The following is a 14,022-nucleotide window of genomic DNA, read 5'->3' as shown; positions in this document are numbered from 1 at the left end:
AGCCCAGTAGGTGGCGCTAATGAACCTAAAGTCTGTGCAGCATACGGTCTATGGTCTGCAGTGAAGAAGAAAGACAGGAGTGATGTCAGAGCATAAGGAGGTTTGGTGAACAGTGAAGGAAGAGGAGACTCATGGTGCTTGTTAGGAGGAAAGTTTTCTTTTAAAAATTGTCCCATTGTTAGCTTGGATATAAGCGTGGTTGTTTGCAAATTTTCTGGTCACTTCATCACTTCAAGCTGACGTCATCACCTCAGTGTAAAACATGTTGCTGTTAGCACCAGAGCTAATGTTAGCTACAACGTTAACGATGTAGCTATCCCATAGTAGACCACTTTAGAAGACACTGAAAGGGCTTTAGTTCACAAAAAGTCATAAACTGTTTAATATAATCACTATAATTGGATTTTAAGTTTGCAGTAATCTGTGAATGTAGCAAACAGATGAAAAATGCACATAAATAGAAATTAAATATTTTTGTGGTTTTACACTGCCAAGGAGGTGGAGCAAAAACTAAAAAAAAAAAGTCTGTCTTTTGATAACTTAATTATAAACTTTTAGTTTATGAAAAATACTTTTGTTCATAAATAAAAATGTATAGCCCTTAAAAAAAGAAACGTGAAAATGACACCATTTATCAGACCCAGAAACTATGAAAACAGAATGAATCTGTGGCTTTTCAACTTTTTGAAGGTCCTTGAACTACTTATGCTTTTGTTATAGCCATACAGTGGGAAAATCAAACTAAAGCCTAGCCTTAAATCATCCAAATCACTTTTTTCTATTTGTCCAATTTTCAAAGTGTAATAATTTTATACATTTTGAATTATAGAGACGTATGTCTATTCATTGATTCAACTGTCAATCAAAATTGATTTGAATTGAAAATAATTACTTATTGTGTCAAATATTGTTATTTGAAATGCGATTAATTTCGATTAATTACAAAGCCTGTAATTTTTTTTTTTTTGGGGGGGGTGCGTCCTACCACTACTTTAAATATATGTTTTAAAATACACCAGGTCATATATGTGTATTTCAGTATTTTATTTGTACAGATACATACTTACTAGATATTTGTGTAATACAGCATCTAAAAGCTGCATGACAGCTTATTTCTCGCAATTTATGAGGCAGAATATTGCATGTGCTTCTATTCCTGTATGGTGAAAATTGCTTTTTATTTTTTTTTGTGATTGTTAAAAACTTGAATGTGTGCCCACATTTACTGCATTTTAACAAAAATGCTCTTATTTACATAATTAAGATTATGCTGTTTAATTGAAATTTCTGTTACAGCAGAGCAAGCATGAAAAAGTGATTAAAAGGCAGAATGTTCAGTCGACATTTATCTGGCAGTCACTTCGAAGCCGTTTCCAAGCTGCTTCTTTAGACTGTGTGCTGTGAATGTGGTCGCATTTCCTCCTAAACTGATGCAGAGAGAGTCTTCTTCCTGAAGGAGGTGTGGACAGCAGCGAGTTAGTGGTTTTCAGAGTTTTAGATGCCGGCTGGCCTGAACCAGGGGTTATGCAGTCAGAGCAAAAGGAAACCTCTTATTTTGGAATGAAAATTGGAAGACAAATTCTAGGAACATCTGAAACTTCATTAATTTGTTGAAAAGTGACACAATGTTGAACCTTTAAATCTATTTGAATGCCATTCTCTGAGAAAACAACCAAGGCTGCAAAATGTGGATATTTTCTTCCATTTTACTGCTGCTACACTCATTATATTGTGCTACAAAGTTAGTGATTGAATGATTATTTAGAAAAATGCCTTCTGTACTTGGTTCAGCAGCAGCTACGTCTTCAGCATCAAGTTAGTTTTTACACTGTTCGCTGGGTTGGCAGGTATGACTTTTTCAGCCGGCTTTTTATGACTCTATAAATGTAAAACACAAGTAACATGAGGCCGTGAAGTTTTTAAGTACCTCTATTAACCATTTGTTCTTCTTCTTTGCTCATTAAAGCCACTTCTTTTCCAGAAGATGAACGAGCGTGCATGCGCCTCAGCTGTAGAGGATGTTTGTTGTCACTTTGGACACTGACTGTGCTTCATTAACACGGACTCTGGGAACTAGTCAGCGGCTGACACATGCTTTTTTTTTATCAGTATGTTTAAGGTTCATCTTGACATTTCTCATCAACCCGCAGTTTGTTGATGAGAAGCTCGTCTGAGGCTGCCACTGTTGGGTGTTCACGTGCTGAAGGATGCGTGTGCCTGCATTTATAGAAGGGTGCTGAAAGAGTGTTGGTGTAAGTCGACACCCGGGTCTTTAATCAGGTGTCTCTGACGCTGCTGTCGTCTCTTGTAGCAATGGGGAAGGCAGGAAGAGGACCCTGTCCGGCTGCAGCAGCGACTCTTTGAGCCTCCCTCCCACCCCACGCAGGGTCTCCTGGAGACAGAAGATCTTCCTGAGGGTGGCGTCACCCGTGAACAAGCCATCTGCATCCATGCAGCACACAGGTCTGGTAACACAATCCTGCAGGCAAGGCGCAACGTGATGCACAATGAGTAAGCTCTGAATAATCCACAAGTGCACAGGAAATGAAGGCAAGGCAGGAGGAACGTTCTTCTGGTCAGTTGTCATCCTGGAACTGATTTTCTGAAGCAGGAAGGGTTGAAAAGGAAAAGAAGTGTATCTGCTTTTCAGATAGAGACTGACAGAAGGGCTTTTAGAAGTGGTTTGTCATGGATGGATGTATTTCTGGCACTAAAATGTACGGAATACTTAAAGAAAGGTAATAAAAATAATTGTAATATGTAACATGCAAAATTAACAGCATAGAAGATATAAAGTGTCACTGGGGAGAACTTTACCCTCAATTCAAGGTGTCAATTTATCAAAAGTTACAATGAGGTCATTGCTAAACATTTTCAGGATTTATCCCTTAAAATGTTAGTTTGTTTATATGATAACATAGTTGTTAATGGAGAAAAGATAAAAATGATTTATTTTGCATATTGTAATTGTTAGGTGGAAAATTCTTTTTTTTTTTTTTTTTTTTTTTGCTCATCTCAGCTTGGGATGTGTCAGTGATTACCCCCAGCATTGATTCTGGTGCACTTTTTTATGCACTTAGTCAGAACCTCAAGGACAAAAATGTCCTCATGAGGGTTAAAAATGTAGCTAGCATTACAAAGATCATGGAAACAAGGATCCTGACATTGTGCTCTTTTTTGTTGTTGTAAGTATTGCTTTTGTTGTAGACAGATTTTTTTTCATCTGCTTTGAGTCCAGAAACAAAACAAGCTCGTGGCAGCAGCTATTGTGTTTGCAAATAAATTCTGGCTCCAGCAGAGACATTAATTAACAGACTTCTTTCTGATGAAGGAAAATAAAAGTGCAGAATTGTTTCTGGCTTGGTCTCCGACTCGGAAGAACAATGTCTGTCTCTTTAGCTGTGAAATGCTTCCCTTTGTTTGGCGCTGGTCAGTTACAATGGGTTTATTGGAGGTTTTGTTGGTGCGATCAGCTGCCTGCTGTGTTGTCATGATGAGAGCCGGGAGACTGAACTGCATGCTAAATATGCCATAAATAAACAGAAACTGAAAGAGTCTAAAGATCCTGTTGAGCTGAAGTGTTGGCGGATATTACTGTGTGGGCCATTAATTGTTCAAAAAGTGACTTGCATCATGTATATTTTTCACATGTATTTTTCTTGGATGTCGTGTTTTAGACCACTCTGATGCCAGGGAGCTGCTGCCTCTCTCACCTCGTGCCTTGGACTCAACTCTGGACCATTTGGGGCGCCTGTTGCCCCCAGCAGGTGACCCCCTGTCTAAAGAGAGACCTAAAAAGATAGCGGCTGAATACCGGGCCCTCTGGAAAACTGCCATCCACCAGCAGATCCTGCTGCTGCGCATGGAGAAGGAGAACCAAAGACTAGAGGGTGAGAATAATTTACTACTGTGCATATAAAGAATGATTCTCAGCCTAGAGCGAATCCTTTCTTGGTCACATGAATGACAAACAGAAAGAACACGATGTCTAAAGTCCTGTTGCTGTTCAATCAGAAAGTACTCTTTGATGTGTGGTGCATTTTTCTCTGAGATCACTGGTAGCATTTATACATTTCTCACGAGGATGTTGCTGAAATCTGCTCCTATAGATTCATCTGCCCATGAAGATTTTTGCTCCAGTAATAAATCACCCTTCATTAAAGTTTCACACTCACCGCATGCTCTGACACGTAAAGTCTTGCCTTGCTATTCCTGACAGGAGTTTTATGAGCGTGGACAGAGATGAAAGGCTCAGAGTTAGCGGCTGCTTAAGCTGTCGGTTCAGTTTTGAGAAGTCAAATGTTGCCGTATTGGTTTGGGGATCTTGACCGCAGCTAAATTTAGAGGTTTTGACGTTGCAGCATATGCAGATTCACAAACGTGTGTGGAATGAGTGGAGCTAAGTGTCAAAAAGCAATCTCTAAAATGAAGTTAAGCCCACATTCAAAATGTTAAAGGACTGTCAAGTTTGTATGCATGTGTAGCTCAGATCATAGACAAAACATGAGTAAAAAGGAGAGATTCTTTTTCTTTTTATCCTTGGGATGCGTCTGCTGTGTGTATCCTTTTTATTCTGAACACCAACACGTCTTTCCCTTTGTCTGTTACTATGACATCAATGCTGGTCTGAGGACCTAACTGTGAATAACTGTTTTCAATAGAAGGTAAGCACCACAAAGGAAGCCTTGGGATCAAGGCAGATGTTTTGCATGATTTTGGTGGCTGGTTATTATCCTCATTCAGTGCAGCTTCTTTTGTTTGCATGTTCAGGGACAATCATACTTGATGGTGTTTGTGTTTCTTTTATCCTTTGTCCATCTTCCCACTGTGTTGATGTAGCCTCTACGTGCATCTGTCACAATAAAGCTGGATATTTGGTGTCAGTGTGGGTATTGTGGCCTGTTTTTATGTGCTGTGCTTTCCATGGTAACTAGTGAGGAAAAGATTAAAGGTGCAAGGGTCTATCTCTCAAATGTGACCTCTTTTATTCAGCTACATTCCCTCTTACAGAAGCAAAAACAGAGAGGCTTTTTTCTATTGTTGGCCTTCGGTGTTGATTTTCCTGGTGTGAGAAAAGAATTTGCATCGACAAAAGGATGTTGAATATGCTCTCTCATCTGTTTTTACGCTGGCGATTGTGTTGCAGCGAGCCGAGATGAGCTGCACATCCGCAAGATGAAGCTCAACTACCAGGAAGTGAGCCAGTGCTCCAAAGATTCACAGGCATTGTGGGAGAGAAAACTGACAGCCCCAGGCCGAACGACGGTCCCACAAGACCAGGAGGAGATGTATCGCGCTCTCTGCCAAGGTAGAAGATGAGCAGAGGACACTGAAGGCAAAACAAAATCAAGTTTGATGAAGGAAAATAAGCTACATAAACAGAACACAAACAGAGCTGTATGAATAAACACGACACAGTTAACTCTCTGCTGTCACTTTTTTTTTACTCACCGTGAGCTCATTTTTCACTTCAATATCAAGTCTCTCACCTCTGTGGAATTAGAGAGAAATAAAAACAATTGAAGAGTTTATTTGCAAAAAACAGATAAATCAGAAAACTTATTCTTTATTGTTTACTTGAGATAAAAATAATAACAATCGTTTATTTTTTTCTCTATTTTCTCATGTATTTTTCTAGAGTCAAATCCACTCAACTTCAGTTTTAATAAAAGTTTAATATTCAAATAATTGTCTTTATTTTAACAATTTCTGACTTTACGACAAGCAGCCAATGCATTTTGTGAATCATAGACTTTTTTTTCAGTCCTGATGAGTGCATGTCATTTTAATCTTTGCCTGCAGGGGTTCCAAAGAGCAGGCGTGGGGAGGTCTGGTTGCTTCTTTCCCATCAGCACCGGCTGCATCACAGACTGCCTCAGCGGCAGCACGCCCCCGACACCCCCTACCATGACCTGCTGAAGCAGCTCACTGCACAGCAACATGCCATCCTGGTGGATTTAGGTGAGTACGCTGAAAAAAAGGGCTTCCCACGCTCACTGAGAACAAAGAGGAGTCATGGTGTTTGACTGGTTTTTTGTGTCTAGGCCTGTGAAATGTGCTTCTTCAAATAAATGGGCTAATTTCTCCCTACAAAAAAAATCTCCCTAATGCTTCTTCTTGTCATGCTGAAAACTCACAGATGTTAAATCACACCTGTCTCCCTCATTAGGCCGGACCTTCCCCACTCACCAGTACTTCTCAGCTCAGCTCGGCGCTGGGCAGCTTTCCCTCTACAACCTGCTGAAAGCCTACTCTCTGCTGGACACAGAGGTACATGCTGTAATCCTCTTTGCTTTCCCCGCAGTGCAGCACTGTGATGATCGTCATGGAATCTGCAGTAAATGTGTGCTCTTCCTTTTTTTTTTTTTTTTTTTAAATTTGCGCTGCTCAGGTCGGCTACTGCCAGGGGATCAGCTTCTTGGCCGGGGTGCTGCTGCTCCACATGAGCGAAGAGCAGGCTTTTGACATGCTGAAGTTTCTCATGTATGACCTCGGCATCAGGCGGCAGTTCAAACCCGACATGGTCTCCCTGCAGGTCAGTACACGAGCGGGTGGATCGACCACTTTAAGATGTTATTAGAACATAATTACTATGTGGTTGCGTTTTGGCTACAAATATCTGCTGTATTTTACTCCTAAAAGATAATTAAAGGCTCAGGATTAGACTTAATGACTTGTTGCACCAATATTGAATTTCAAAAAGGTCACATTAGAGACAAATTACACCTTGCACCAGACCAAAGTGGTGTTCATTTGCACACTTGGTGCTTCCTGGAAAAAATATGTATAAAATTTGAGCATTTTAATCTGTGGTTGCATCAAAAGAGACGCTGTAGACGGTAATACATGCAGATACCCTTCTGCACGCAGTGGCTTTGAATTTACATAAATGTAAAACTTGTTTGAAACAGTGTTTGAGCAACAAGCAAGCCAGAATTCACTGTGCCGCTGTTATCTACCTGCTGCTATTGTGAGTTTTATTAGTGGGCCACAGCAAACAGCAGTTTGAGTGTCTCCACCTCCCAGTGAAGCCACACCTGCTCTGTTAGCTTCAGTTAAACATCAGCTGACCCCGGTCGAGTTAAAGCATCAGCAGGCGTGGTAATGTTTAATCTGCATCGGGCAACCATTTAGCCAAGCCCTTCACCGCAGTTCCGCTTCTCTTGAGGCTAATCCAGAGTTTGCAGACGCGAGAGGAATCTGTGCCGTTTTCTTCAGGAGGTAAAGGTGTTGCGTGTCTTCTTTGTAACTGTCAGGAAACTGTTAGAGTGATAACAGTCTAATTTTAGCTTCGGCTAACTTCTGCTTCTCTTTTCTGCCTGCTGTGCTTGCCACTATAATATATTGCTAGATAGTTCATCAGATGCCTGGCCTTGATGCGTGTCTGAGCAGGTCTGTAACATAGCACTATTAAAGGAGCTGGATGAAGGTTCATGTGCCACTTCTTAGACTGTGCTGTGATATCCTGTCTGCCACAGATCCAGATAGACCAGTTTGCTTTGCGTGTTTTGACCTGAGTTTGTGTTGTCTTCTTGTGCGTGCTCACGCTGGTTCATCCTCAGATTCAGATGTACCAGCTCTCCAGGCTGTTGCACGACTACCACCGTGACCTCTACCACCACCTGGAGGAGCACGAGATCTCCCCGAGCCTCTACGCGGCGCCGTGGTTCCTCACCCTCTTCGCCTCGCAGTTTCCCCTCGGCTTCGTGTCCCGCATCTTTGGTATGTTCTCTCGTGTGCTTAAATGTACCGTTCTGCTTTGCGTGGGTGACATTTAGTAATAATTACAGCTTATTTATCGATTGTTTTTTTTGTGTGTCTTTTTCAGATTTTGTGTTTGCACAGGGGACCGAGGTGATCTTTAAAGTGGCCCTCTGCCTCCTGAGCAGCCATGAGGGGGAAATAGTGGAGTGTGACAGCTTTGAGAGCATCGTGGACTACCTGAAGACTACACTCCCCACCCTCACTCAGACACAGATGGAGCAGACCATCGCCAAGGTACAGAAAAGAAAGCTATCTAAAACACAGTCGCAGGTTTCCAGATTATGAAGTACTGTGGTCCATGTAAAGCTAGTAAACCTCAGCTTTGATGCCACTACTACTGTGTAAAGTGCGTTTAGAGGTGCGACATTGTTAAAGGTCAACATTCTTACTTTCCATAACGCAGCAGCTCAGTGAAACCCAACAAAGTTTAGCATTAAGCTGTGAAACTGCTTGGTCAAGGTACAGCAGACTGCCAGTTCCTCACATGATCTGGAAGGGAGAGTAGAAAAGTCAAGCTTTTATTGTCAGATTTATTGCAAATGTTCAGATTTTATAAGTATTCACACACCAGGAGAACTTCAACCTCATTACAGAAGAAGGTGCTGCTTCATGTTTAAGCACAGTCATGGATGATAAATGTAGGTTAAGTGTACGTTTTAAAAAAAAAAGTAACATATTTGTTGTCATGTTGTGATGTACCTGTGGCTCTAAGAACAGCTGGCCTTGTTACAAATACTATTCTGAGGACTAACTTCTCTCGTTTCCTCAAGCATCTACAATAAAACACATCAGTTCATTAAACAGTCAAGCTCTGGAAATTATGGATAAAAAATCTAATTGCTGGCATGACTGTCTTATTTTTTTTTTTTTTTAAAAAAAGGAATTTATTGAGTTTTGAAAGCTTCATAGATCTTTGTATCATCAAATTAATCTCAGTAAATCAGCGCCACAGACAGGACGGCAGCAGAAGCTCCACCAACAACAAATGCAAAATATCTTACATCTGGACCGACAGTCTTTCCAGTCAAAGGCTGTCACATCTGGATACCAAAGGAAATTAATATGTTAGTAGATTTAAAAACTTTTACAGCGAAAGCTACGACATCTCTAAGGTCCGACTGGCTGTGGATTGCGTCATTATGTGTGTTATGCCGTTTATAATGTTATCTGTGCTGTTTTTATCTGTGTTGTTGGTCCTCTTTGTCTACCTTTACTGAAAAGCCCAACCAGGGACGGGAGTTGAAAATCAGCTTAATGCTGTACACTCCATACACATGACGTCAGATGTTTTCTGTTGCAGAAAAAGTGCATGGTTCCTGATCAAATAAGTAAATAAATAACATTAACCCTTTGCGCTTCAGTGTCCCGCCCGCGGTACACTTTGAGATGCGCTAAAGTATTTCGCTTAATTGACCAAAGCTGCAAACTCGATTATACAAACACTATAGGCCGATGGAAAGCTTAGATTCTCATGAATCCGCCGGTATAAACCACTTTCAGATGTGATTACCACAGCGGGTAATATAAACACATTTGTCCGACAAACAACGAATATCCATCCATCCGTTCTCTATACACGGCTTCAACGCACACAGCGCGACTCACATTTCCGGGTTCATTATTACACACAGATGAAAATATTCCACAAAAAACGGCCATAATCCAACCTTGGACATCCAGACGACACAAGCCAGTAAACTGTTTTGTCCAAAACATGTCTTGAAGTCGGTATAAAATCCACGAATAGGTCGTTTTCAAGGAAATGCACCTCGTGATGTGCGTCCAATATTCCCTGTATTTCTCGTCATATTTTTATTTGCAAATAGAATATTAGCGATTTTTTGTACTGAAAATGGCTGGAATTGACTGCAGCTTAAAGGGTTAAATCATGTGGTTGTCACTGCTAGTATTTAAATGTGTTGTTTTGTCAGGAAGTCCAGTGAAAAGACCAGAGGTCAACAATGTGTTGTGTTTGTGTGACATTTTGGTCAGCACTGTTAGGAAAGCCTGCGTCTTTCTCCTCAAACGGCTGAGCATACATGTCTGTTCAATGAAGCTGCAAATGTGGTGTTTTAGTGAGTGTTTCCAGCCCCAGGTTTGGGCATGTCAGACCAGCTCAAAGCTTAATCTAGAGCTAATGCTCATTGAATGAACTTGTCATCCAGTGCAGCCTTGTAGCTCACTTGTGTGTTTTCTTTTCACTGTTTTCTTTTTTTTTTTTTTTTTTACTTTTTTTGCAACAGTGCAGCCTTGAAACTGTTTGTTGAATCAGTTTATTCGTGGTTTTGGGCTTTTCATTTTGTCAGAAAAACACAACTTCACCAGCATCCAGTAAGCGTTTCATGCTGATTTTGCTGAACCTTGAGACAAAAGATAACACCATAATAAACCTGTCATTTGTCGGCACCTGCCTCACTGTCGATTACCAGGTAATGGAGATGGACATCTCAAAGCAGCTGCACGCATACGAAGTGGAGTATCATGTCCTGCAGGATGAGTTATTGGATGTCGGACCGCTGCCCGATGACTCCGAACGACTCGACAGACTGGAGAAGACAAACACACAGCTGAAGAAACAGAACATGGACCTGCTGGAGAAACTTCAGGTAAGTGAGGGAAGGACCAAATTTACACTTTAATCTACAAAAAGAGGACCCTCCAATGTTTTACTATTACTATAGTGGGAATAACTTTCCAAATATGATGTTTGGTGTCTGATTTATTCGATAAAATCCTGGGGAGGCTTCATGTGTAACTATGGAAAGAAATCTTAAGTCAGTGGTAGTGCCTCAGTCTACCCATAGATGGCACTAAAACCTAAGTTAAAAACACAATAGAAGTGCTAATAAAACAAAGGGATTGAGAGCTGTGTGTTCTCAGAGTACTCCTGTCATTTCAGTAATGTGTGAATCTGTGAAGAAGGGTTAGTTAAGTCACATATGGTAGCACCTATATTAATGAACGTTAAAGAGCTGTGGAGCTGCTCTGATATCTCATGTAATGAAACATTCTTTTGAGTCTTTCACCTCATGGTGTAAGAAATCTGCTGCTGCAACATTGGCCAAGTGGTTTACAATAAAACCTTGGTTCTGTGTGAAATGTAGGCATATTTGACTGCACTTTTTAAAGGTTTGTAGAGTTGATTTATCAGAATTTGTAACATCTGTGTCTCTTTGTTCACCCTGTTTCCAAGTGTCAGACTCTGTATTTATTGCTTCACAACGTGTGTGTGTGTGTGTTCCAGTCTGCACGGCAGAAGATTCAGACGCTGGAGACGAGCGTGGAGAACTTCCTTTCTCGGGAGAGCAAAATGAAGCACATGATTCGCTCTCTGGAGCAGGAGAGGGCAGCTTACCAGAGGACCATTGAACGCATGCGCTCGTGCCTTCCCCCTGACGCCCTGACAGATGTGGAGATGACCCAGATCAAAACAGGACCCAACGGGAAAGCCAAAACTGCAGCCAAGAAGCCCTGATGGTAACCAGGGGGCCGGCTGCTCTGGGCAGACGCACAGGCAGAGACTGAAGTGAACAAATGGAGACGTGCTTTGTGGAAGGCTGAGGAGCTCCTCTGCATTGTTGTACTGCTGTACAAGAACATTTTGTAAATGTCTGGACTTGAGACGTGCAGGCTGTATGGGGAAAAATCTACGTGATATTTGTCAGCAGATAACAGAGTGGTGGGAGGATGGCTTCGGTTATATTAGCAAACAGACTGTTCCCGGAGTGCATCAGAGCTGCTGTTTGTTCTCATCCGTTTCACTGCCGCTTTGACGGTGAGATCAAGATGCACATCATCCTTCACCATTCAGATCTTTTAGGTAATCACAGGGGAATTTTTCTAGATTGACATGAGTGAGAGATGTGTCTGTCTCTGCGAATCTTTTTCGAGCACTGCCTTGATGTGTTTACTACCAGTAGCACCACAACAGTAGTGAACAGAAGGTGCCTGTTGGCAAACAATCCTTTGGACCTCAGGGTCAACTTATAGCCATCACCAGTGTGTGTGATCCTGGAGTGGAGCCTGCATTGTTTGTGTTTTTTTGAACTCGTGTCTGCGATGGAAGCTTGGCCTCAGGCTGGTTACGTTGCTTTGTTATTTCCCTTTATTCACTTGAATTTCTGTGAATGTAATTTCCCTCCAAAGATCATTGTGATAGGATTCTCCTTTTTTTTTCCACCGCAAAGACGTCTGGGCACACGTCTGCCATATCAGGCTTTCGTTTTCAGCAGTACTATAGTATCTCGTTGCTCATCTCTCAGCACTGCCTTTACGTGAGAGATCTTTAGTGCTTGCACTTGCCGCTTTGTGAGGAGGAAGTGTTTCTTCCAGGCAAGCTAGGGCAGGATGTGAGGTTGTCTGCCTTCTCTGTTTCCTGTGTGACTGACCGCGGTGGCGCCTCCTTTTAGCGCTATGTTGAGACAGTGAGGCAGAGTTCAAGCTGCCCAGGAGGCACCCAGTAACAGACTGAGGTGGGGGAGTGATCTGAATGTACATCACATGCTTCTGTTCCAGAAGCCTGCATGACAATGTTGTTTTTGTCAGAGCGGGCAACAACCTCTGCTGTCATTTTGAAACAGAAGTAGGTGTTGTTTGGCTCAAGATTTCAAGACAACACGTACCTGCAGATGCATTGCAGTTAAATAGCACTTGAGTTTCCTTTTTTGAAGCGGGGGGGGGGTCTCCTCTGATATCGGTGTTAGCAAATACAGTATAAGCACACGGTGTGCAGTGAGCTGGCTCCATACAGTAACTGTATGGACAGACAGTGTATATGAGTTCAAAGTGATGTCCCTGGCTCCCTCCTCAGTATTGTTTTTGTACCACCTCCGTGTCTGAGTCACCATCATCGTTTCTGATTGAAAGCAAACCAGTCCTGAGCTTGACTTCACTTTCAGAAAACACCCTTACAATAAAACCAAGGTGATGTCGTCTGTCAGGAAAAAAGTACTTACTTGCAGAGTCAATCAGTCTTCCTGTCCTTGGTGACAAGTTGTGGTGACACATTTGTGTCTGTTTCTGTGTAAAGTTTTTATTCCCAAACTTTGGTCCAGATGGACACATCTTTCAGCAGACAATGCAATACGTTTATGTTTATCAGTCCTGTGCCGTTGCGCATACCCGGAGCACTTGTCGACTTTTTGCTAAGCTACAATGGCTAATTCACACAAGACTTGATAGGTTGATAAATCCAGCCTGACGTTCCCTGTCAGTGGGAAACGTTCTTCTGGTAATTGAGGTGACATTGTTAAAGTTTGCACCAAACTTCTCATGCATAATAGAGAAATAGTCACCTCTAAACAGCAGGGATTCTCGCAGCAGTTCAGCAAATGCTACATATCATTTTAAAAGCTGCTGACGGAAACGTAGGATTCAATTCTACGCAGCTTTCCTGCCTCTCTTTGGCTGTGTTTTGCTTCACTCCAGTATTTGTGCATCTTAGAAACAGACCGTTGAACCAAAGATGTGCTTGTTTTCCCAAAAATCAATGAATGAATGAATGAATTTAACCCAAAATGCAGCGATGTATTACACCTTATTTCACTACGTCTGTTCAGCTTTCTTTAGGTTTCTACAAAGACAACAGCTTGAACCGATACCAAATGTTGGTAGTTAAAACTTGACCTGTTTTTTTTCCTCATGATGTTGTGGTGTTTATTTCTTGTGCCAAAACTTTAAGATAGCCTTTATATCTGAGTTAAAAGACCATTTTTTTCACTGTAAAGCACATTGGTCGGTAAAGAGTCTTTATTTTACATCAGGTGCTCTGATTCCTGACTACTAAGAAGTGCTTGTATCACTGTGTTTCAACAAAAGGCTGTCAACATGAGGGCTACACAGAAACAAAGGAGCTGTCATGAATTCTTCAATAAACCTCACCTTGCCTTGTTTTCTGTCTACTCATGTCCCAGTGTCTTTCCTGCCCGGTAAACGCTCATAAAGAAATCATGTTCCTCTCGCACTCCAAGTGTAGGATGTAGCCTCAAGCTGAAGTGGTCTGTGTGTAGACGTATTTTATTGCGTAAAAGGCCAAGGTAAGCTTCGACAGTTTTAGAGAGTCTATTTAAAGGCCTTTCAAGAGTTGTTCTTTTGTTAACGCCTTGGGCAAAGAGAAGTACGGGTCTCGAGTGGGGGGGAAATAAACCCTTAGTGAAATTGTCGTCTGGTGAGAAAAGGAAAAAAAAACATTTGACCTCATGTACGTTTCTGAATTAACAATAATAGAGTGAATGGGGTGGAAATTCATCAAATGCTTGA

At 41.6% G+C, this 14,022-nt stretch overlaps 1 protein-coding gene across 4 annotated transcripts in view; it reads left to right on the top strand.

Annotated features, from left to right (window-relative positions):
• The window catches only part of tbc1d4 (TBC1 domain family, member 4), a 34,941-nt gene extending 21,277 nt beyond the window's left edge, over positions 1-13,664 (top strand). For 3 of the 4 annotated variants that reach the window (XM_051959099.1, XM_022195229.2, XM_051959100.1), the window contains 10 exons: positions 2,312-2,463; positions 3,678-3,890; positions 5,147-5,308; positions 5,803-5,961; positions 6,170-6,270; positions 6,392-6,535; positions 7,563-7,722; positions 7,829-7,998; positions 10,194-10,370; positions 11,009-13,664. In XM_051959099.1, coding sequence (XP_051815059.1) covers positions 2,312-2,463; positions 3,678-3,890; positions 5,147-5,308; positions 5,803-5,961; positions 6,170-6,270; positions 6,392-6,535; positions 7,563-7,722; positions 7,829-7,998; positions 10,194-10,370; positions 11,009-11,239 — 1,669 coding nt within the window. In that variant the 3' untranslated portion in view covers positions 11,240-13,664. Of the gene's footprint in view, positions 1-2,311; positions 2,464-3,677; positions 3,891-3,910; positions 4,665-5,146; positions 5,309-5,802; positions 5,962-6,169; positions 6,271-6,391; positions 6,536-7,562; positions 7,723-7,828; positions 7,999-10,193; positions 10,371-11,008 lie in introns of those variants that run through there. The other variant, XM_051959101.1, reaches the window with a different exon arrangement.
• Positions 13,665-14,022: the final 358 nt, after the last annotated feature.

The sequence above is a fragment of the Acanthochromis polyacanthus genome, chromosome 14 (assembly GCF_021347895.1).
Source record: "Acanthochromis polyacanthus isolate Apoly-LR-REF ecotype Palm Island chromosome 14, KAUST_Apoly_ChrSc, whole genome shotgun sequence".
NCBI lineage: Eukaryota > Metazoa > Chordata > Actinopteri > Pomacentridae > Acanthochromis > Acanthochromis polyacanthus.
Note: the sequence above shows the minus strand (reverse complement) of the source record. Positions and strands in the feature narration are given on the sequence as shown.